The 20,932-nt window shown below is 39.9% G+C and overlaps 1 protein-coding gene across 2 annotated transcripts in view; it reads left to right on the forward strand.

Annotated features, from left to right (window-relative positions):
• LOC143354487 (octopamine receptor beta-1R) overlaps positions 1-20,932 on the forward strand; it is a 159,642-nt gene that overhangs the window by 113,064 nt on the left and 25,646 nt on the right. The window contains exons 1-2 of one of the 2 annotated variants that reach the window (XM_076788633.1): positions 1,438-2,353; positions 8,870-9,170. The exons of the other annotated variant lie outside the window; for it this stretch is intronic. Coding sequence (XP_076644748.1) covers positions 1,718-2,353; positions 8,870-9,170 — 937 coding nt within the window. The 5' untranslated portion in view covers positions 1,438-1,717. Of the gene's footprint in view, positions 1-1,437; positions 2,354-8,869; positions 9,171-20,932 lie in introns of those variants that run through there. 2 annotated transcript variants of the gene reach the window in all.

Raw genomic sequence — 20,932 nt, forward strand, 5'->3', positions numbered from 1 at the left:
CTGTATACTGCGATGTTTATGCGAAAATTCTGCAGAAGTACGACAACGATTCTCGGCCTTTCTTCGGTGTTCATTGCTCCGCGCGGAATTGCCTTCTTAACGAACGCTTGGCAGCGCTTTAAATGGCGGGCCATTTAAAGTTCGAGCGGCCATTCGCGAATCGCAAGTTGGCCGGGCTACAGGAAACAATGCTCCCACTGGTCGCGAGTAATTAATTTTAACAACGCCGAACGTAGAATCCCGGGGCGAGCCGTCTAATAAACCGAGCAACTCGCGAAACTTGTTCCGAGCAACATCTGTTCTATCCGAAAATTCGGAGAACGCGTCGATCAAACGTGCAAGAACTTCTCGGGTGGTCTTGACTCCTCGAATTTAATCAAATGATAGTAGCAGGATGGCAAAGTTAAGCTGACAAGCTTCATGTTCTCGCTGTCTATTCGGGAAGTTTCACGATCATCTTTGCTCTTTCAACGTAACATTTATATTTGGCTTTGTTTCAGGGGATTGAAAATTTTACGAGATTTTATCGAGATTATCAACATGTCGAGTGCCACGCCGGTGACCATAAACGTCACATAAAATCAACATATATTTAACCTTCAAGAGAACTATTGGGGCTGATGCGACCCCATTCACATTTATGCTAGTAATTATTTACCGTGTAATATAATGGTCAATAATATATGTATCATTGATGTGTTATTAATTCAATATTAACATTAATACCCAATATTAACATTGACAGTAATGTTAATATTAATGTATTAGTGATTACCGGTTAATAACAATAAAACTGAGTGAAATTTTAAATAGCTATTACTTTCAATCTGTCAAAATTATTGAAGAACTTTTTATTTTGCACAGACATTCGCAGTCTAACGCAGATCCCAAAATTTGGTTTACTGAACAGAGTGTAGTCAAAATTGATTTTCAAGTTTGGTGAAAACATTGTGTCGGTCTTATGTGATACACGTGGCACTCGAAGTGTTAAGGGAGACTTTTAGGGTTCAGTTACAAATTTATGATGGTCACAACATTTCTCGAGATGTACTTGCTTCGGCTAAATTTTCAAGGGCACTGAATGACCTTGAATGACCTTGGAAGACGAACGCGTGACAGGTCAATGAACTCAACCAGGCTACGCGCTTACCTAAATACAACCATACGGTTCCGTATAATAAAAAAAAAAAACAGAGGTCACCTTGAAATCTCAGCAGTACGTCCAACTAGGGAAAATTTGTGACCACCATAGTACGTTCCCCTCGAAACAGGGCAAGTTTCTTTTTACATGTTCTTCGCAACGAGCTACAGTTTGGCAAACATTTGCGCGCTAAACTCGAAATGGGATACCTTGTAGAGGATAGCTTGTATGTCTCCCGCAATTCGCCTTTAGCGTACCGTTAACCGAAATCCGTTTGCGTGGGCGTAGACACACCGAAGCCAGGCGAAACTCGCAACTTGTCAGACTGCCGTAACGGGGTAGCAATATCTACAACACCCTGCCGACGCGTCTTCATAATCCCTGGTGATAGGACAGGCTCCCGGACCAGTTAACAACGGTTGTCGGAAGTTCAACATGCCCCTCGTCGCCCGGGCCCGACGTCGCTCGGTCTTCTACGGTGGTTTGCGGAACTTCAAGACGGTGTTCCGGGAGCGAGAGACTCTATCCTGAACAGTATTGCGGCGCCTAACATGCACCGAGGCCGTGTCATTTGGAATGGAAGTCAGTGAGCCATCGGACGAGGACGTGGACCTAACTCTGAGTAGTATCAGCTCGACGTCAGGGATCGAGGGGCTCTCGGAAACAGTGAACACGACCGTCCGCGAGACGTTGCAGGTGGTCAGCGTCACCGAGGACACCTACCACCAGCAGAGCGTCGTCTGGACGGTGGCTAAAGGCGTGGTGATGATCAGCATCATCGTCACCGCGCTGATAGGCAACGCCCTTGTGATCGCCAGCGTTAGGAGGCACAGGAAGCTACGGGTGCCCACCAATCGCTACGTAGTCAGCTTAGCTGCTGCTGACTTCCTCGTGGCTGTTTGCGCGATGACTTTCAACGCGTCCGTCGAGTTGACGGGACGATGGCTCTTCGGCAGGGTTATGTGTGATCTTTGGTGCTCTCTGGATGTCTACTTTTCTACGGCGTCTATACTCCATCTGTGCTGCATCAGCGTCGACAGGTACTACGCTATCGTCAGGCCGTTGGAGTACCCTGTCATCATGAAGAGGATCACCGTCACTGGCATGCTGGGCAGCGCTTGGTTGCTACCTGCGCTCATCAGTTTCATACCCATTTTTCTGGGGTGGTACGCCACGGATGAACACCTGCGGTTCCTCGTCGAACACCCTGAGGTAGACCTCGCTTCTTCGGAAAGTATTGTTCGGGGAAAATACTAGTAAAAATTGAAGAAATTTTGTGGGCTTTTCAAAGCTAAAGCCCAAAGCGAAATGTTTTACTGGCGATGTTGATCGGGCTGATGAATTTGGCTTTTCTTTGCACATTGTACGACGGAAAAATACGTTTATGAGAAAAATGAGCTTGTGAAATATTAAATATTTCAACCACGGAAGAAACTTAGAAGTTCCTGTGTCTTGCACAGCACTTCATTTTGCCTAATGAAGTTTTTCTACCTTCTACCGTTCGCATGCTTGGCGCAATGTTCTACGTCCAGAGCATTTTTAATCACCTCCTCTGATCTCAATTTATCCGGTCTATTTCGCTCTCGAAGTAAATCGAAATCCTTTCGCAGTCTCACAATCTAAATTCCTGTTTATTAGGTTGTTGCATATAGATCGTCTGATTTTAGAACGTAAATTTCACGAAGCATTTTGACTAAGAAATACCGTCGCAGTCTGTGCGTTTATTATACATCATTTCGAGGTGCAAGACTGATCTATACGGTCCCATCTTATGTTTTTATTCAAATGTCTAATTTTCACTTCGATCAGTGCCGTTGTCGAAAATAGGAAAAATAAATTCGATGGAATTTCCAGGGGGACAGTTGTTAATTTTTGCTTATTTCGCTGGTTCCGTATCTTTCGTCAAGCATCGCCGGCAATTTTCAATTCAGCGTCGTAAACTCGTTTATCCGGGCGAGGAGCGAACAGAAAATGAATTCGATTCGCTTTCCATCCGGTCGGATCGTTGCATTCGCTGCGTCACGTTTCGCGCGAATTCGTAATTCGTGCTCGTTCCGCAGTTAATCTTTCGTGATAAGCTGCGTTAAATTTTCTCGCTACCGGGACAATTACTAGCGTGCTTTACCGGGGTATTTACGGTTCAATCGGGCAAGACGGAATTTCAATCGACGGCGATGCGGATCGGAAAACAGAGGACGGGGGCGGCGGAGCCCAGAGGAAACACGATGGCCAAGACGGACGGCCTTCGGGATTTACATAAATATGATTTACCGTCCGACTCCGATTCGAGTGTACTATAGACGGAAACGCGGAATTAATAGCTTTAATAAATCCGCGTCCACTACACGCGTCGCTTTTCGATGCAGATTGCACTGTTTCCGAAATTTTCCGTTGCACCCTCTTGTGCAGATTTGATTGTTTTTCACAGAAATTTTGATGCAATCCAGTAGATTTTGGCGAGCAAATGCCGAAAATCCACGTTTTAATCCTAAAAGATCAGTAGTTCAGAAGTTAAGCTAAACTTCACTTCAGGAAACCAGAAATTTTTAAATTTTGTTTATGTGATCCAATAGATTTTGGCTAGAAACTGCCGAAAATCCAAAATTTGATCCTAGAAGATCAGTAGATCAAAAGTTATGCGTGCGTAAAGATACGTTATCAACATTACCGCGTGCTTTGCTGCCACTTAGCGATTCCGCTCGTTGGACGACGTGCGCCGCTGGGTACATGGCGGTACCCTTACCTGTCAAAAACTTTTGAAATTGCTCAGCTGTAAACAAGCATAACTTTTGAACCAGTGAATTCCTGATATTGAAACGTTGATTTCCGGCATCTTCTCGCCAAAACCTACAGGATCACATTAGACAAAGTTAAAAATATCTGGTTTCCTGAGGTGAAATTTAACTAATCAGAATCCAATCTGACCATTAAGTCATCTTGTTTAACTAAAAAACATTTCAAGAACCTTCTGGTACAGTTCTATATATAAAACAAAAACTTGTCAATTAATCCACCTAAAAAAGATATAGAATTTGAACGACTAGTGTTGACATTATCATCAGCAGAAATGACTAAAGCTAAACGTCAGAGAGAATGATTTGTGCATCCACGTAGAAAGCTTGTAGCAATTTCATGATGTAATTCGCAGAGCACAACAGTTGCAGAATCTGCGTTCGAACAATTTGCTTGATTCCGCTGCAATTGTCAAGGTGAGCAGGAAAACACTATTAACCTTTAAGATATGTTTCCAGTCTGAGGGAACAAATAGTCCATGGCAAGAAAAGTTGCTCGATGCTTTTATCGAGGTCCCCTACAAACCGCCAACTTTCAAGAAACTCGGAATTTTCGGGCAAACCGAAAGTTCCCTCGTTAGTTTCTTCTTCACAACCCCTTTCTCGCAACGCAATGCCACCCCATTCCCTTTCTAAAGACCGTCTGGCTGCTCGGTACCGACCCTTTCCCTTCTATTTTCACCTCCTCAACCTATTCGACAATAACGACACGTATATTCTCCACGCTTTTAGCATTGTTGAATCTCCCTAACCATGGTTGTGTACGTCCACTAAATAAAGTTAAATGTTTCCTCCGAAATCATGATATTCGTGGCCTTTTAAATTGAACGGAGCAGGTGGGTTATTTGACGTGCAAAAGATTTTTCTGGGTCGACTACGAAGAAGAAGTAAGAGGACTTCAAATTTTCTTTTTTACATCAATCAATTTGTATATCAATCTTTTCTACTTTAGATATTGAATGACATTTCTTTAAGCATTCTTTTTTATTTTGTGTTGTTAGGAAGTCCTGGCTCCATGTAATCCTCTTTGCTGTATTTAATTAAAGAACAAGTTAAGTCGGTTCTGGTCGTAAAAGCTATTGCTCATTCTATTCATTATATTTATCAGTACAATAATGCTTTTTATCTTCCCCTGGCAACTATCTTTACCGAGTTGGTTTGTACAGAAAATAAATTTGTATTTAACCATATTTTGAATTTTTAAGAACCTTGTGCACTAATTGCTACACAAAATTTGCGGCGTGATATTGTGATAAATACCCTCATTATTATGTGTCCCATCTAATTCTGCAGTCATGCTCTCCTTTAATCCTATTACCACTTCCTCTTTTCTCTGGTTGTACCTAAACCCTCTTCCATCCTTATTTGCCCCTCATTTTCCCCTAATAGCTCCACAAGATATTTCTTACATTCCCTCGTCTCTGTCTTCTCGGGTACGCTTTCTCATTAGTCCGCGAGTATGCAAGCATTCATTTGTTCAAACATTATTTTAATTGTGCTCTCGAAAATCTCATTTCCGCACATTTTCCTCTATATATACAAGTTTTCGTGAATATTTTATTCTTTCTTCTAAATCGAGTATTAAATATCTTTCTTGAGGAAACAATTCGCAAGCTTGTAGAAAAAGTCCGTCAGAAACGATCATCGTCGAAGCATCAATTCCAGAAAATGTCTACGTACATACATGCACCTCCAGCCTATAATTTACGACGCCGACTGAGTATTGGTTCTACGTAATCATTTCATTGTTCCTGTTCTTGTGAATTCTCACGGAAACGATTAAAACCTCATTTTTTTTTTCGCGCAGCGGCAATCTCGTTTGTTTAGAACAGTGAAAAGAATTCAGGAGATCCACGAGGCCGAATGTGTTTTCACTGAATACGAATTGTTTTTTTTTTTTAAGCTCTGCCCTCTTTGCCTTTGTAATTCGTAAATATTTTTAATTACTGCGGGACGAATTTTTATTTCTGTTCTGCACAAGAGGCAACGAAGCAGAAACGTTCAGCGAAATTGTCCGTTTCGCAATTTAGCGTAGACACTCGACGGAACAATTTGTTAAGCTACTTTTAATCGATTGAAAACTATATTTAATTTAACATAGGGACTCGATGAAACAATTTGCTAAACTGTTTTTGACAAATTGGAAACTATATTTGATGGTTCTATTAGTGTATTATTCAGTCAGTTTTTTATTAAATCAATTTTTCTGTTAAATTGTTATTGCGTTTCTGGAAATTTTAATTTTCCTGTCGAGGTTCTGTAAAGTTTCTTATCCACGTTCTTAGGAAATGTTTCCTGTGTTAATTTTCTCTGCTTTTTTTTTATTATGTCTATTTAATACAGTAGAATATTTTAATTCAATGTTACGGTAAACACGTGACCAGGACATCTTTGTACGTCAAGGGACTCGGTATTCTGTTGTTGCATTAAATTAATATTTTCTTTTAAATTCCTATTAAATCCCTGTTAGTAAACTTTTCTATTACATTCCTCATCGGTTACATTTTTATACTAGCGATTCTAGTGCTCCATTAAATCAACATTTCTCATTAAATCGGCATCAAATTAATATTTTCTTTTAAATTGCTATTAAATGCCTGTTAGTAAACTTTTCTATTAAATTCCTCATCGGTTACGTTTTTATACTAGCGGTTCTGTTGCTCCATTAAATCAACATTTCTCATTAAATCGGCATCAAATTAATATTTTCTTTTAAATTGCTATTAAATCCCTGTTAGTAACCTTTTCTATTAAATTCCTCATCGGTTACGTTTTTATACTAGCGGTTCTGTTGCTCCATTAAATCAACATTTCTCATTAAATCGGCATCAAATTAATATTTTCTTTTATATTGCTTTTAAATCCCTGTTAGAAAACTTTTCTATTACATTCCTAATCGGTTACATTTTTATACTAGCGGTTCTGTTGGTCCATTAAATTAACATTTTCCATTAAATCGGCATCAAATTAATATTTTCTTTTAAATTGCTATTAAATCCCTGTTGGTAAACTTTTCTATTAAATTCCTTATCGGTTACATTTTTATACTAGCGGTTCTGTTGCTACATTAAATTAACATTCTCCATTAAATCGGCATCAAATTAATATTTTCTTTTAAATTGCTATTAAATTCCTGTTAGAAAACTTTTCTATTAAATTTCGGATCGGTTACATTTTTATACTAGCGGTTCCGTTGCTCCATTAAATTAACATTTTCCATTAAATCTCCACCAAATGTGAGTACCATGGCAGAGATCTGCGGTAAGAGGTAAATAGTCGTGTCTCGAATTGCCGAATAATGTTTCTCGCGATAAATAGAACATCTTTCTGCATCCCGGACGGCGCCAATGCGTCTTGTTCAAACGCAGCGAACATAGTTTCCAAACAACGCGGCCGGTTATTATATGCGGAGTCATATTCCATTGTTTTATAGCTCCCCGTCCGGTATTCAAGCACTTATAACTTTGTTCAGATATTGCGCGAGCGCGTAAACGCGCACGTTTGCCCACTTACGTGCACATTGTTACAAGGCCACGCGGGAAAATTGCTGCCGGAATGGAAGCTGCGGCCGAAGGAAGCCCGCGTGTTGCTATAAATTTATTGCTTTTTCGGCCCCGAGGAATTTCCCCGCGAGTTTCTTGAACAGCGTCGTCGTTAGCCCGAAACTCTTTCGGGCAATGGCGCCTCGACGGCTTTTTTTACAGCTGGCGTTTCAATCTTCCACTGGCAGACTCCGTCGCCAGCAAAATTCGCCCGTTTATTTTTCATTTGTTCGTAATCGTGCGTGCCCGGTCCATTCGCGATCCGTTTGCTCTTCATTTCGCCAGCTTTTAATTTCCGCGCTGCTGTTAATGGCTGTCGTCTTTCTTTTACTGTTTCGTACAACTCGGTCTCGGCTTAATGCGCGGTCCTAACGACCGGTTTCCTGTGTTTTCAGGAACGCGCCTCCGACAATTGAACTCGCAAGAAATTCATTTTCTTTCTGGAGAACTGCGGGATCTTTAACGGGCCTGGAAACTGCGATGCAGGCCTGAAAATTCGAAATTTATTTTCTTTGTAAACGATTAAGCGATATTTCATGCCATTTGTGACAAATTTTATTGTAACGGCTGCTTTGGTAGGCACAAAATTGTTAAATTGCTACAAACAGGTAGAGATCATATTTTCGTATAATTATTATATACATATATATATAATTTAATTGTTTAATGTTGCTTCAACATCAAAGGTCATTAGCAACACGGTACATTTTCTTACAATATATTCTACATATTTGTATCCTTGATATACTTGGCAAGACCGGCGATATACTCCTTAGAACTTAACAGAATGGGTAAGGATCTAGGCAACTTAGCATTTTTCCTTTCATTCTCATATTTTTTGCATTCTATTATTAGGTGGTTTATGTTAATTGGTACTTTACATATATCGCAGATCGTATTTTCTTTCTTATTGGTCACTCCAATTCGAAGTAATTGAGTTAGGTGGCCTGGGGACACTGGTTTCACTAATTTCCCATAAATGCGTAAAATCTACGTGTACTGTTTACCAATTGAAAAACGTATCAAAAGGAATGCTGGATCGATCAGTATCAACACGCCAGTAAGACAAAAGTGGTCAGGTAGACTAGACTGCGGATCTCCACGCGGAATAAAAATTGTCTGCGTTAATCTTAACGAAAGGCAGTTACGCAGAAATCGATTTTCAACCATTTCAACAGATTGCAAATAACGCACTAATAATCACTTCTGACATTTCCTCCGTTTCCGCCTACTTTCTCATGCAAGCATAAAATCCGTAGTCTATTACCGGCCGGAAAATTTATCGAAGGGGGGCGGGGCCGGTTCGATCCGGACCAATACGCCGGTGAAACAAAAAGGGAGGTACGACATGCAGGTTACCTGGGAAGATTCACCGTTGATTCTCGCTGAACCAGGTGTGCGAGTTCCGGGTGAACCGTGTGTACGCGGTGGTGAGTTCGTCGGTCTCCTTCTGGATCCCGGGTCTCGTGATGATCGTGATGTACTGCAAGATCTACAAGGAGGCTGTCCGGCAGAAGGAGGCGCTGAGCCGCGCCTCGAGCAATACCGTCCTAAATAGTGTTCACTTGCACCGCGCGTCCACCTCCAGGCATCATTCCAGGGCGTCCCATCAATTATTGCTGCACCCGAGCGACGCCAGCGACTTCGGCAGGCCTATGTCCTACAGAACAGCCGCCGAGTTGAACGTGGAGAACGGTGAGTGGCAAAACGCAGATGGCACGCGTGCGATTAGCCAAACGTCGAGTCGAGTCGAGTCGCGTCGCCGACGATCGATCGATCTCGGCCTGAAACTTGCATAATGCTGGCCTAGGCATCTTTCTAATCGACCATTCTCAAGACCCGTGTACAGCCAACACCGGCTATACCTGCGTCGAAACGCCGCACCGGCCTCTGTCACGGCTGAGCAGAGCGAAAAATGTCAAACAGCGATTTTAGTTTTCAAGGGTCGAAACACTGCGGGTCATCGAATTGTTTCCGCCGCTTATGCGCTAAGCCTCTTTATAAAAGACTGTTTCAACCCTTCCCGCTCGAAGCCATTTTAACTCCAAAACGAAACAGTTCTCCCGACCTTAAATATTTCCCTTCTACGTATATTTTCTCATGGCTGTACATACGAAAATGCTGCAATTTACTCGTACAGTACTGGAATGTTTAGTTATTCATTAAATACCAACAAATTTGGTAATGTAGAAAATGTTTTGAATAATCATATAGGAATTTTTAGTGGCGCCTTACACTCGCCACTCGAGTGCTGAGGATTAATAGACTGTATGTAAATACAATCGAGCCAAGAAGCATTCGAACACTGACAAATTTAATAATGTAAAAAATATTTTGAATAATCATATAGGAATTTTTAGTGGCGCCTTACAGTCGCCATTCGAGTGCTGAGGATTAATAGACTGTATGTAAATACAATCGAGCCAAGAAGCATTCGAACACTGACAAATTTAATAATGTAAAAAATATTTTGAATAATTATATACGAATTTTTAGTGGCGCCTTACAGTCGCCATTCGAGTGCTGAGGATTAATAGACTGTATGTAAATACAATCGAGCCAAGAAGCATTCGAACACTGACAAATTTAATAATGTAAAAAATATTTTGAATAATTATATACGAATTTTTAGTGGCGCCTTACAGTCGCCATTCGAGTGCTGAGGATTAATAGGCTGTATGTAAATACAATCGAGCCAAGAAGCATTCGATCACTGACAAATTTAATAATGTAAAAATATTTTTAATAATCATATAGGAATTTTTAGTGGCGCCTTACAGTCGCCATTCGAGTGCTGAGGATTAATAGGCTGTATGTAAATACAATCGAGTCAAGAAGCATTCGAACATTAACACGTTAACACCAGAACTACCGAACCAGTCAAAATGACTGGTTCCTAATTTTTTCTTTCGCAATTACTGAAATTATAGAAATATTTTCATCCGAATTTTTTGAATGAACCTTTTCATTGAAGCACATGTTAGAATAAAAATGGTATTAGGCTGGAATAGATTTAGTCTTGTCATTATTACAAAGCAATATTCATCAGTTGTATTTATTGCTCGATAGTTCTATGAACCCCAGAAATTCTTACAAAATCAGAGTAATTTAATTAGTGAAACCTCAACTAGAAATTTAAAATGTATTATAGGGGATGCTGTCTGAACCCTTTTGAATACGAAAGACTCCAATAAAATTCGGTTTATCTGAAATGAATTTCTAAACCCAGTCAAAAATCACTGTCAGTCGTATGTGACTGACGTGGCAGTTAACGTGTTAAATACTCGATTCTCGAAAAATTGCCTATATTCAAACTGTGATAATTTCGTGATAATTTCAAAATGATTATACGAACATAATTTCGACACATTTCGGAAGCCTGTAATTTCATAATCCGACGTTCATTTTATCACAAGATTTTCTTATAACATACCTGGAGAGAGCCCTTTTTTTCTAAAAAAAAAAAAAAAAATAATGCATATACAAACGTCTGCAAAACAGTTACAAAAATTTTTCTCGTAAACGAACCTTCCATAGATTTGAAGACTGTAGCCCCCTCTTTATTAAAAATTGATGTCCGGATTTTGTTGCTCGTTTTGTCGAGCTTTGAACGAGAGGTGCGGAACTTTACAGTAATATTAGTTACACCATTAGAGTTTTACTTGGCAAAGAAAAAAGCTCGAGGAACAAGCAATTGTAATTTAACTGTGTCTTGAAACTGCAAAAAAGCCTCTTTAAACATTTATTTTCAGGAAACAATGTTGACTGGAGCCATTTTAATTTCGTTCGTTCTTTGCTCGTTTCCACGTTTGCAATTTTCGCGAATAATTTTCCTCTACCACCAGCAGGACATAAATAATTACTATAACACTTCGAGCACGGTACGCAACGAAATGTTAACGCGAGAAACATTTTTGGAAAGGCTTGTCGTAAAAGTTCAGCCCTGTGTGTTCGTGTTTTCAAACAGTTTTTCGGTCATTCTTCCCGCCGCTGTTGAAACCTGATACTCTCGTCCCCCGGCGCATCGTGCGTTCGCGTTTTGTTTACTGAAAATCAGGAACAACGGGGCCAGTGTTTACGGCCTGTTTGCGACTGACAACGATTGTTAAGAAAACACCGTTGGTTCCCGCGCTTTCGCGAAATTCATGTCGCCAAGTATCTTTGGCTCCGGCATTGTTGCAGCCGTTTGCACACGTCCGACAGCTTTCTGGAGGTTCCTGGTATTTTTAGAACGGTCGCTCGTAAACTTATTTCACGAGACACTCATCGAGTTGATATTTTCAAGCAAGGGTGCTGCATAAACAAATTCGCATGTTCGCGTTCCTCATCCTCGAAATCGTTTTACGACTTCCGCGGATCTCGACACAAAATTTCGTATAATTATGTTAAAGCTCTCTCTGAACAGTGTCCATTTTTATTTTGAAACGCCGAAAATCGGAGTTTTACGGCGAGGAATTCACGCATAACTTTTGAACCAGTGAATTCCTCGCCTCGAAACTCCGGTTTTTGCCATTTCCTCGTCAAGATGTACAGGATTGTGTAGTAAAAAGTTAAACATTTCTGGGTTGCCATGGTGAAGTTTAACCCCAGTTTATAGTATTTAGAACGGAAAACGATTTTCTTCGCTGAGAGTGCGTGAAATGTTTGAGGAATACAATCCCTGTATAGAAATATAAAATGATGTGACATTTGACCGAGTGAGCATACCTAAACGGGAGGTATACGATTTTTGTAACTGAACCGTGTAACGAAGAGCGTCAATGTTAGGAGGGTATTAAAACGGCATTAAAACGTCTCTCAGATGAAGATTTATTTGCGAACTGTGGCTGCCGGCGTTTTCGCAAAAAGGCACGGGCGTCTCGTTAATCCGGAATCCGGGCTGCGTATGAAAACGATGACCCACCGAATGCATAAATAACAGCCGAAAGACTTTGATGGCCGAATTGAAATGGAGAGGGAATGAGGGCGCGAGGAGCCGCGAGGATGCACGCAAAAACCCCTGCGGTTTTGCCGGGCAACTTTCGCTCCCATTCGCAATTCGTATCGTAATAACGCGTGTAAGTACGGCCAATTATCGCCGGTAAAAATTGCACGCGCGCCGGGATGATCGAGATTGATGCCGTATGTAATTTTTCTGCCATTTTCGATGGTTGTCAAGGCTGCCGCTGTAGCGATGGCCGCATCGGACCCGTTCTGGCAGATTTTCAAGCGAATCAGTCTTATTGCGTCAACGCTCTCATGATTTATGGCACAATGCAAAATTGGACAACCGTGATGATGGCTCGGGAACCCTGAAGAACTTTCTCTTGACGTCTACCGCACGATTCTCTTAACCTTCATTGTTCTCTTCGTTTTACGCGCAATCAAACGAAAACGTTCCAATTAAACGGAGAATTTATTTGCTAATGAAATTCATGGAAAACTTGTTGTTCCAACTAATAGATACATCAACAACTAAGACTGTATTTCTGTAATCGATAATTGGATGCTGTTTACAATACTTTTTTAAAATAATGTAGACACAAATTACAGATTTTTGCTGTCCATAAAAAAAAAAAATAAAAATTGTAGGGGTCTGAACTCCACTGCTACCCTGGATATTATTATTTATTGTATTGAGATGCGACTAAAGCCGGTCCCGAGACATCGTCTTATATCGAAAGAAAACTGTAGCGAAATATCGGCGCGGGTCAGACACGTACGTGTTCGGTGTTCGCATAAATATTCTATGCAGTTAGTAATTAGATTTGGAAGGAAGGACCGAACCCGTTCTATCACATTAAAGTTTCGCGTTTTCATTATACCACGCTGGCCGAGTTACATTATTAAACTGCGGAATATTCGAAGCGTTTTGAGCCCATCGCTAGACCGTCGGTCGCCTTAATGCACCCCATTGCGAAATTGTGCGGTAATTTGTCCGACCGACACATAAAAACGTCCCTCGGTTTCGCACGATATTCATGGCGAAATACCGAGCCCGACGGTACACGAATTAAATGGAAATAAAGGACAAGGGTGTGTGCGAGCCGATAATTAGACTCTTTCACTGCGTGCGGAACTGAAACATCTGCAACGTTGAACGAATGGTATAACTTTTCATAAGCTCGAAATGCTTCGCCAACATTTTCCACGATTTCCATAAACATCTTTTCTTGAAATGAATGATTAACAAGCTGCAGACTTCACGAACGAAATTACGAAGAAATTAGATACAATAAGATTTTTATTTCGTTTCGATTATTTCAACTCATAATGCACCAAACAATTATTAATTCACTGCAGATTGTATGGTTAAACTTCACCTTTTGGGACCGCGTGCTTGTGCTGACCGGCGCTTATCTGGAAAAAACGCTTAAAATCGCTCGTCTTTAGACATAACTTTTGAACAAGTGAATTCCTCGGATTAAAACTTCGATTTTACCATTTTCTCGTCATGATCTACAGGATTATGTTAAAGAAAAGTTCAAAATTGTTGGTCCCAGAAAGTGAAGTTTAGCCGATTTAATGAAATTCTAGAGAAATGGATATTTATTTCGTTTCTGTGTGTCCGAAATCCTTAAAACTAGAAACGAATAAGCGATTGATCAACTGCAGATTGTAATTTTGTGAATATAAATTCTAAATAATATAACGAAATAATATTTTTGTTTCCAATTTTCTGGACTGGTGAAACACGGAGCGTGTTTCTAAATTACTTTAACTCCTAGATTACAGTATCAGTATCCAAGTCTTAATAGTTGAATTAAGTATTAGTTCCATTTCCTCAGGTTTCGAATTCGAAGGGTTCGCATGCTTGCGCTGCAGATGAGGTTACGTTTTACCCACGTCGTTTAATTCGAGTAGAATTTTACGAGTTTTGGCGCCATTAAGTTTACAAATAGCTCGAAGTATATAGATAAACTAATCCGATAATAATCGAATCAGAGGGGCAACGAAAATAGGGGATTTTTCAAGCTGTAGCGCGGAAACGAGAGAACGCTTCGAAAATTGGGGTCATAATTCAAAGATTGCTGACCATCCACCCGAACGACGCGGGGCGATCAGTGTCTGGGAAAAAATAATGATTTTTCGCCGGGAGATCCCCGGGTGTCGTGGCGCAGGTGTTCCGAGATGATAATAGCAACTATTTGTTACTTGGATGGTGGATGGCTTCTTAACTTGAGCCTACTTGATTCCATTTTTCATCTCGGACCCCTCCATCTTCGCGTCAACCGTGAAACACTCTATTGTCGGGCGAAAACTTCTGCGACATTTAACACGGATCTGTTCATTCATCGTGTCGACCCTATTTGCACAGGAGAAAAAAAAACAGTACAAGAAAAATTATAACAAAAGATACGACCTGCAAAACTCTTGGTCACTTTATTTCCATTTACAATTATATTTTTATATTTCAAAATGAATGATTATAAAGACTTCTAGTTACAGTCGTAGCTCGGTAAATTCTATTATTAACGAAAGAAACTTTGTCACTTTATTTCCATTTACAATTATATTTTTATATTTCAAAATGAATGATTATAAAGACTTCTAATTACAGTTGTAGCTTGGTAAATTCTACTATTAACGAAAGAAACTTTGTCACTTTATTTCCATTTACAATTGTATTTTTATATTTCAAAATGAATGATTATAAAGACTTCTAATGACAGTCGTAGCTTGGTAAATTCTACTATTAACGAAAGAAATTTTGTCACTTTATTTTATTCTGTTGATTTGATAAAAATTTAATAAAAGTTTAATTTAATTAAATTTAATTTAATAAAGATTTAGTAAAAATAGTACGTATTTATATAATGATTAGCTTCGAGTCACAATGGAGTACAGTATTGTTAATGGTCAATTGATGTTTAAAAATCACAAATTTTTCTCGAGCAAAATGGTCCCGCAATGTCTACACGTAATGGAGCGTCCACTGCAGCGTCACTATGATCTCTCGATCGAATCGAATCGATGCGCGGCCGAAAATGAAATTTTCCAGCTGGGAGCATTTAGGCGTACACGTCATCAGCCTAAGTGTCGCTTTTAAGCTGGCGCGGGTATCACGCTTATGGGAGCGAGAATTTTGTCTCGGCGGGATGCATTTACGTCTAAATGCATTTCGCCTAAAATAACACGGCACCGGAGAAATTTAGTACCGTTCGTGTAATGAACGCGGCGTTTGTTATTGGCAAGGAACGTCGATTGAGTGCAACGATGCGCGTTACACACAATATACCCGGTTTATGAGCGTGATCTTCCTTCAAGCTTATCGCACGCAGAATTCGCCATTTTACACGGACCGATTCCACTTAATTGAATATTTATTCAAACGTGTATTTTTAGTTAACGCTCCCCCGTTTCCCGAGGTGAAAATTCGTCCGTTTATTTTAAATAGAAATTTCTCGAACGCAATTTAAATATGCTACCACTGGAAATGATATAATATAAAATATATTTCTTTATTCAAGAAAATACTGCAATAAAAATAGCACAAAGACTGAACAAATTAAATCGTGTCATTTTAATGAAAAAGCATAAATCAGCTGCTCTTAATGCTCGCTTGGTATTAAAACTGTGACATTATAAATGAAATATAAAAATCGGTGAAGTATTATCCTAGAAAGTATTCCCATTCGAATTATTTCTAAATAGTATGTTAGGGTTAATTAACAAAACAGGGATTGGAAAATTTCTTAATGCAAGTCATTAATGTGGATTTCGATGAAATTGTAATGAAATTTATTGGAACGGTGTTCAGTAACGTAAGACCTAACAATTTTGAGTTGAAGGTCCCTCTGACAGTAAAGTAATTGTGTTAGCTCATTCATTAAATTGTAGAATTAATTGCCGTTTCTTATTCGCGACAGCGTAGCAATGAAACTTGTAAGTGGTATCTTGGCAGATTTAAGACAATTGCTTGGCAGAGTGACCAAGTTCAGTGCGGGAAGATTAAGTAGGTACCCGAAAATATCGCGGAGAGCACTCTATTAAGAAAATTTGCTAAATCGATGCACGCAAATAAGCAAGTTTTGTCGTACGGTGTCGTATTACGAAACATCGTCTCAATAAACACTGGCAAATCTTCAATCTAAAATAGGTGACAGCTCTCTGGAGGGAGTTGCCGCTGCCTCCACCTGTCAACGCGTCCGTTCAGTCGTTGTATAGCGAGCAAGTTCAATGACGTACTCATTCTTGAATAAACAGGACACCGAGATCCATAGACCGAGAGTTTCTTTGAAACTTGCGTCACGCCAAATCGGTGAATTATGCACTACACATCGACCGCTGTTAATAAATGTGCATTAAGTGCACTCAGATTACACAATAACATCGTAAACAATTTTTTTCAGTGAGCTTCAATCGATACAGTAAAAGAATCGATCGATATTAAAATTGTGTCCCAAAGAGAAATATTTAAAATTCACGAAAATAATCAAAATAAAATATTGAAATGTGTATAGAAGGTCATTTTATTCCAAGTTCAATTTATTAGGATATAGTGATTAAATCAAGGTTAAATTGATTAGGGGATGAATAATTGAAAATTATACGTAAACTTAAAGTTCTAACGAGTACGAATCCTCTGATCCAGTTTTGCGGTCGCGGCCGTGCAAAAATGGCGCGTCGTTACAGTGCAGCCCGCGATTCTCGCTTTCTCTACACGTGTGCGCCGGGCCGCCATATTTAAACTGGTGATGCGTCTTTGTGGAATGATAAATCGGACGTACTCCCACGGGCCGACAGTAAAAATATGCCTCCGGTGACAGTGAGCTATGCATCTCGTAAGCGATCGGCCTGATGGAGAACGGCCAGATGGAATCGTTGCCAAAATTCTGCAGCCAGGGAACTTGGCATTCCGCGGTCGTATTGCTTCCAGATCCAGTCATGAACGTGTTCAATGTCGTGATTATGGTCGCGCAGCGTCCATCATTTCTTATTCGTCCTGGTAATTTAGGGTAACCCCCACAAATGTTAGCTTCGGCTTACACGCGTGGTTACGGGTTACGTTCACTGCAAAATAAGTGAACTGCAACTAGCCGTTCGTTTCTTGTTAACCCTTAGCACTCGAGTGGTGACTCTGAAGCACCACTAGAAATTGTTGTGGCATTATTTCAACGAAATTACAAGAAACATTACAAAATATTTGTTACTTACAAAATTTGTATTCAATAGATTACTAAACATTTAAATATTATATGTGAAAATCGGATCAGTTTCGTATGAATAAAATGATAATATTCTAAGACGGAAGAAAAATTTAGTTTTGGAATGAAAATAGCGCCGAGTGCAAAGGGTTAACATTCCACCTTACTCTGAACATAGCCACGATATGCAACTTCATGTGCGCAACAGAAAAATATTTTTAATTAGCTTTAAATACTAAAAGATATTGCGAGTATACACAGTGTAACGTAATATCAAATAAAATATAGATATATTTAACACAAGTTCTGTAAGTATGAAATAAAAATATAAATTTCAGTACTAAATAAAAAAAAAAAAACAAAATGTACTGTTAAATCTACTGTTCTGTCAATACACTGTCATAAATTGCACCTACTCGCTTCTGTGACGAATGCATAAAAGCCGCGGTCCAATAATAACGTTAATGAACAATGTGCAATAGCATTTTCCCCAAATTCCTGCTGTCATCCGTAAAATGGAATGAGGTCGATGACTCACGAGATTAGAATTTCAGAGTTCTGAACATGTCAACGTTCCCAGAGACGTGTCAACCTGTCCGAAACATAGTTTCTTCATCGAACAGACTTCGAACGGCTCTATCGATGTTTCGACGTCGAGGATCAAGTCCAAAAGCATGAGAGATTGTCTTAGGCGGCCCAACAAATTAGAGTTTTGGCTCGAAACCGCGACGTTTATCGTTGTTCACAAACGAGCCGTGTTACGCGCGTGTATCACATTGTGGCTCTCGCGCGCGCGCGCGCGCACGTGCAATTAAACGGCCAAGTAAACAGATCCGCCGTCGGTATCGTTAATACCAACGGTAACTTATGGACTGACTAGGTGCAATTTGCCCGCGTAAATTAGGACCTGGCGTTGCGATAATTCCGCGCCGCCTGACTATTCACCCACCGGTTGTGCTCCCCAGTCGCCGCACTTCTGATGAATGTTGCTTTGTAACATTATCTTGCGTAACTATAACTACCTCCTATAATTATTATCTCACGTCGGGCTAGAGCAACCTCCTGTAATTATTGTTTCACGTCGCCGCGGTTGTGTTGCACCTATTAACAACGTTCCGTAATTATTCCCGACAAGTCGCTCGTCGAATCGTTATTAACTGTTATTAATAGAGCCGTGTTTAACGACTTTGATTCAATGCTGTTGTAATGGCGAATTTCATAGCTACAAACTGGAAAATTGATCGTACGTCGTCACGAGATTATCACATACTTATGGTAGTTTTGATCTGATGCAGTGGTGGGCACGGTAGGGGCCCCTGAGATGCTCGCTTCCCCCACCAACGTCTCCTCCGTGCAGCGCGCATCTTCGCTGCGCAGCGGTGCTATGACGGGCGTACGAGGGGAGAGACGGAGGCACTGCTGCGCAGCGAAGGTGCGCGCTGCACGAAAGAGACGCTGGTGGGGGAAGCGTTTCGCATCACTGATCTAAAGCGAACGGAGCTACACGATCTTAGTCAGTCTATCCCCTCCACTGGGGGGCATTCCCCGCGAGGGGCCCAGGATAGTGTAAACATGCGCATAATATTTTCTTAAAGTTGTATTCTTTGATTATTATTTTATGCCTTCGCTGAATTATACACGTTCTGCAATTATTTCTAACATTATTTCGTCGAATACTTACATTTTTATTACATATTTGCATATATAATAATAGCTATATTCGTTAATTATCATTGAATTCTGAGTTTGCTATGACCTCGATATCCTGGCGAAAGTTGAAGCTATTTCCTAGAACACTCATTCCACGTGAACATAAACGTGCTATACATATTAATCGCGGTCTGTAATTATTTCGAGGAATTATTCATCGACTAGTTATAGAGCAGTTTTTTTTACTCAGTGATTGCTATAGTTCCGTTATAATGACGAAACTTGAAGCGATTAACTACGCAATTGCTTATATAACGTCACTAGAATGCGAACGTTAATGAGAAATAAACGTTTTCAGTGTCACTTTAGAAACACAAGTTGCATAAAAATGTTTATAAATCTCTTATAATGATTTAAATAAATCGAAGATAAAGTAAGAACATCCTTAAATTTTTCTAATGTCTTCGACTATCATCCGTAACAATTATTTCATGTTAGCACAGTTATACCATCTGAATGAACAACCTTCTGCAATTAATTTTAACAAGCTATCCATTGGACAGTTACAAAGTAGTTTTTCTATTCAGCCACCCCCTTTTGCCACAATTTTGTTATGATAACGAAGCCCGAAGCCGCTAACGTTTCACTGCAAAATTATTAAATCTAAGGTATCATCGTGATACGATGATGGATTAAGGCGCCCAGGCTTGATTACATTTGAATTAATTTTCATTTAGATTCGGTTCCAGCGAGCGCTGCCAGGAAAGATTTTTACTAAATTAAATGATGAAGGGAAATGTGATTACTCTGTATTTGCACCGTCGCGAAAACGAAACCTGATCAATATCCAATTCCATAAGCATCGTTCTTAATTTATTTACCCTGAAATGTTGCGCAACGGAACGATCAAAAATCCCTTTAATTCTTGAAATCTTTTAACATTCAATTTCAGTAAAATATTTAGTTTCGCATTCTTCACTTTGCGATTGTTAAAATTATAAAAATGATTCCATTAGAAATTAATGAATAAATTGGTTCGAGCATATATTGTTAGAAAAATTGTGAAACATCTAAATAAATTCAATCCTGTTATAGAAATAAATTCATCAAGTTAATTAAAGGGGAAAAATAGGTTTCATACTCACAGAATAGGCTCCAGGATATTCAATGGATCCATTCGGAGATTAACCGAATACAAATTCGATTCGATCGGTGTAGCGGGCTTTGCAACCGGCCAACCATAGCTAATTCACGGAACATCCTTATATCCCGAAGCAATCTTGATAATGTCGGATTAGCGGCTGACCCGAATTTGGTGGGACTCGGATGACACTGTGAATAATTGAAAGCCGGACCGAACTTTTCGTAGTTGCGAAATTATGCAGTGCCCGCTTAGCCGCTCAACCCCCTAACGAGGCCTCCATTTTCTTCGTCTGGCCCGATGTTGTAGCAATTATGCTGGCAGAAACACCGGCATTACGTGCAATTAGTTTTGCGACAGTCCTGCATCTTGCAACGTCCTTGGCTCGTAATAAATTTACCAGATAAAACATTCAGGAATTGTCCGTCGACAGCTTATGCTGAATTAAGAACAAAGTCGTTACACCCTCCATAGCGAAGCGTTGCCCTAATTTCTCTTTTCGTTAAATCGGGCGTGCTTATATTTGTTTGCCAATAAAA

This window comes from Halictus rubicundus, chromosome 5 (genome assembly GCF_050948215.1).
Source record: "Halictus rubicundus isolate RS-2024b chromosome 5, iyHalRubi1_principal, whole genome shotgun sequence".
Lineage (NCBI taxonomy): Eukaryota > Metazoa > Arthropoda > Insecta > Hymenoptera > Halictidae > Halictus > Halictus rubicundus.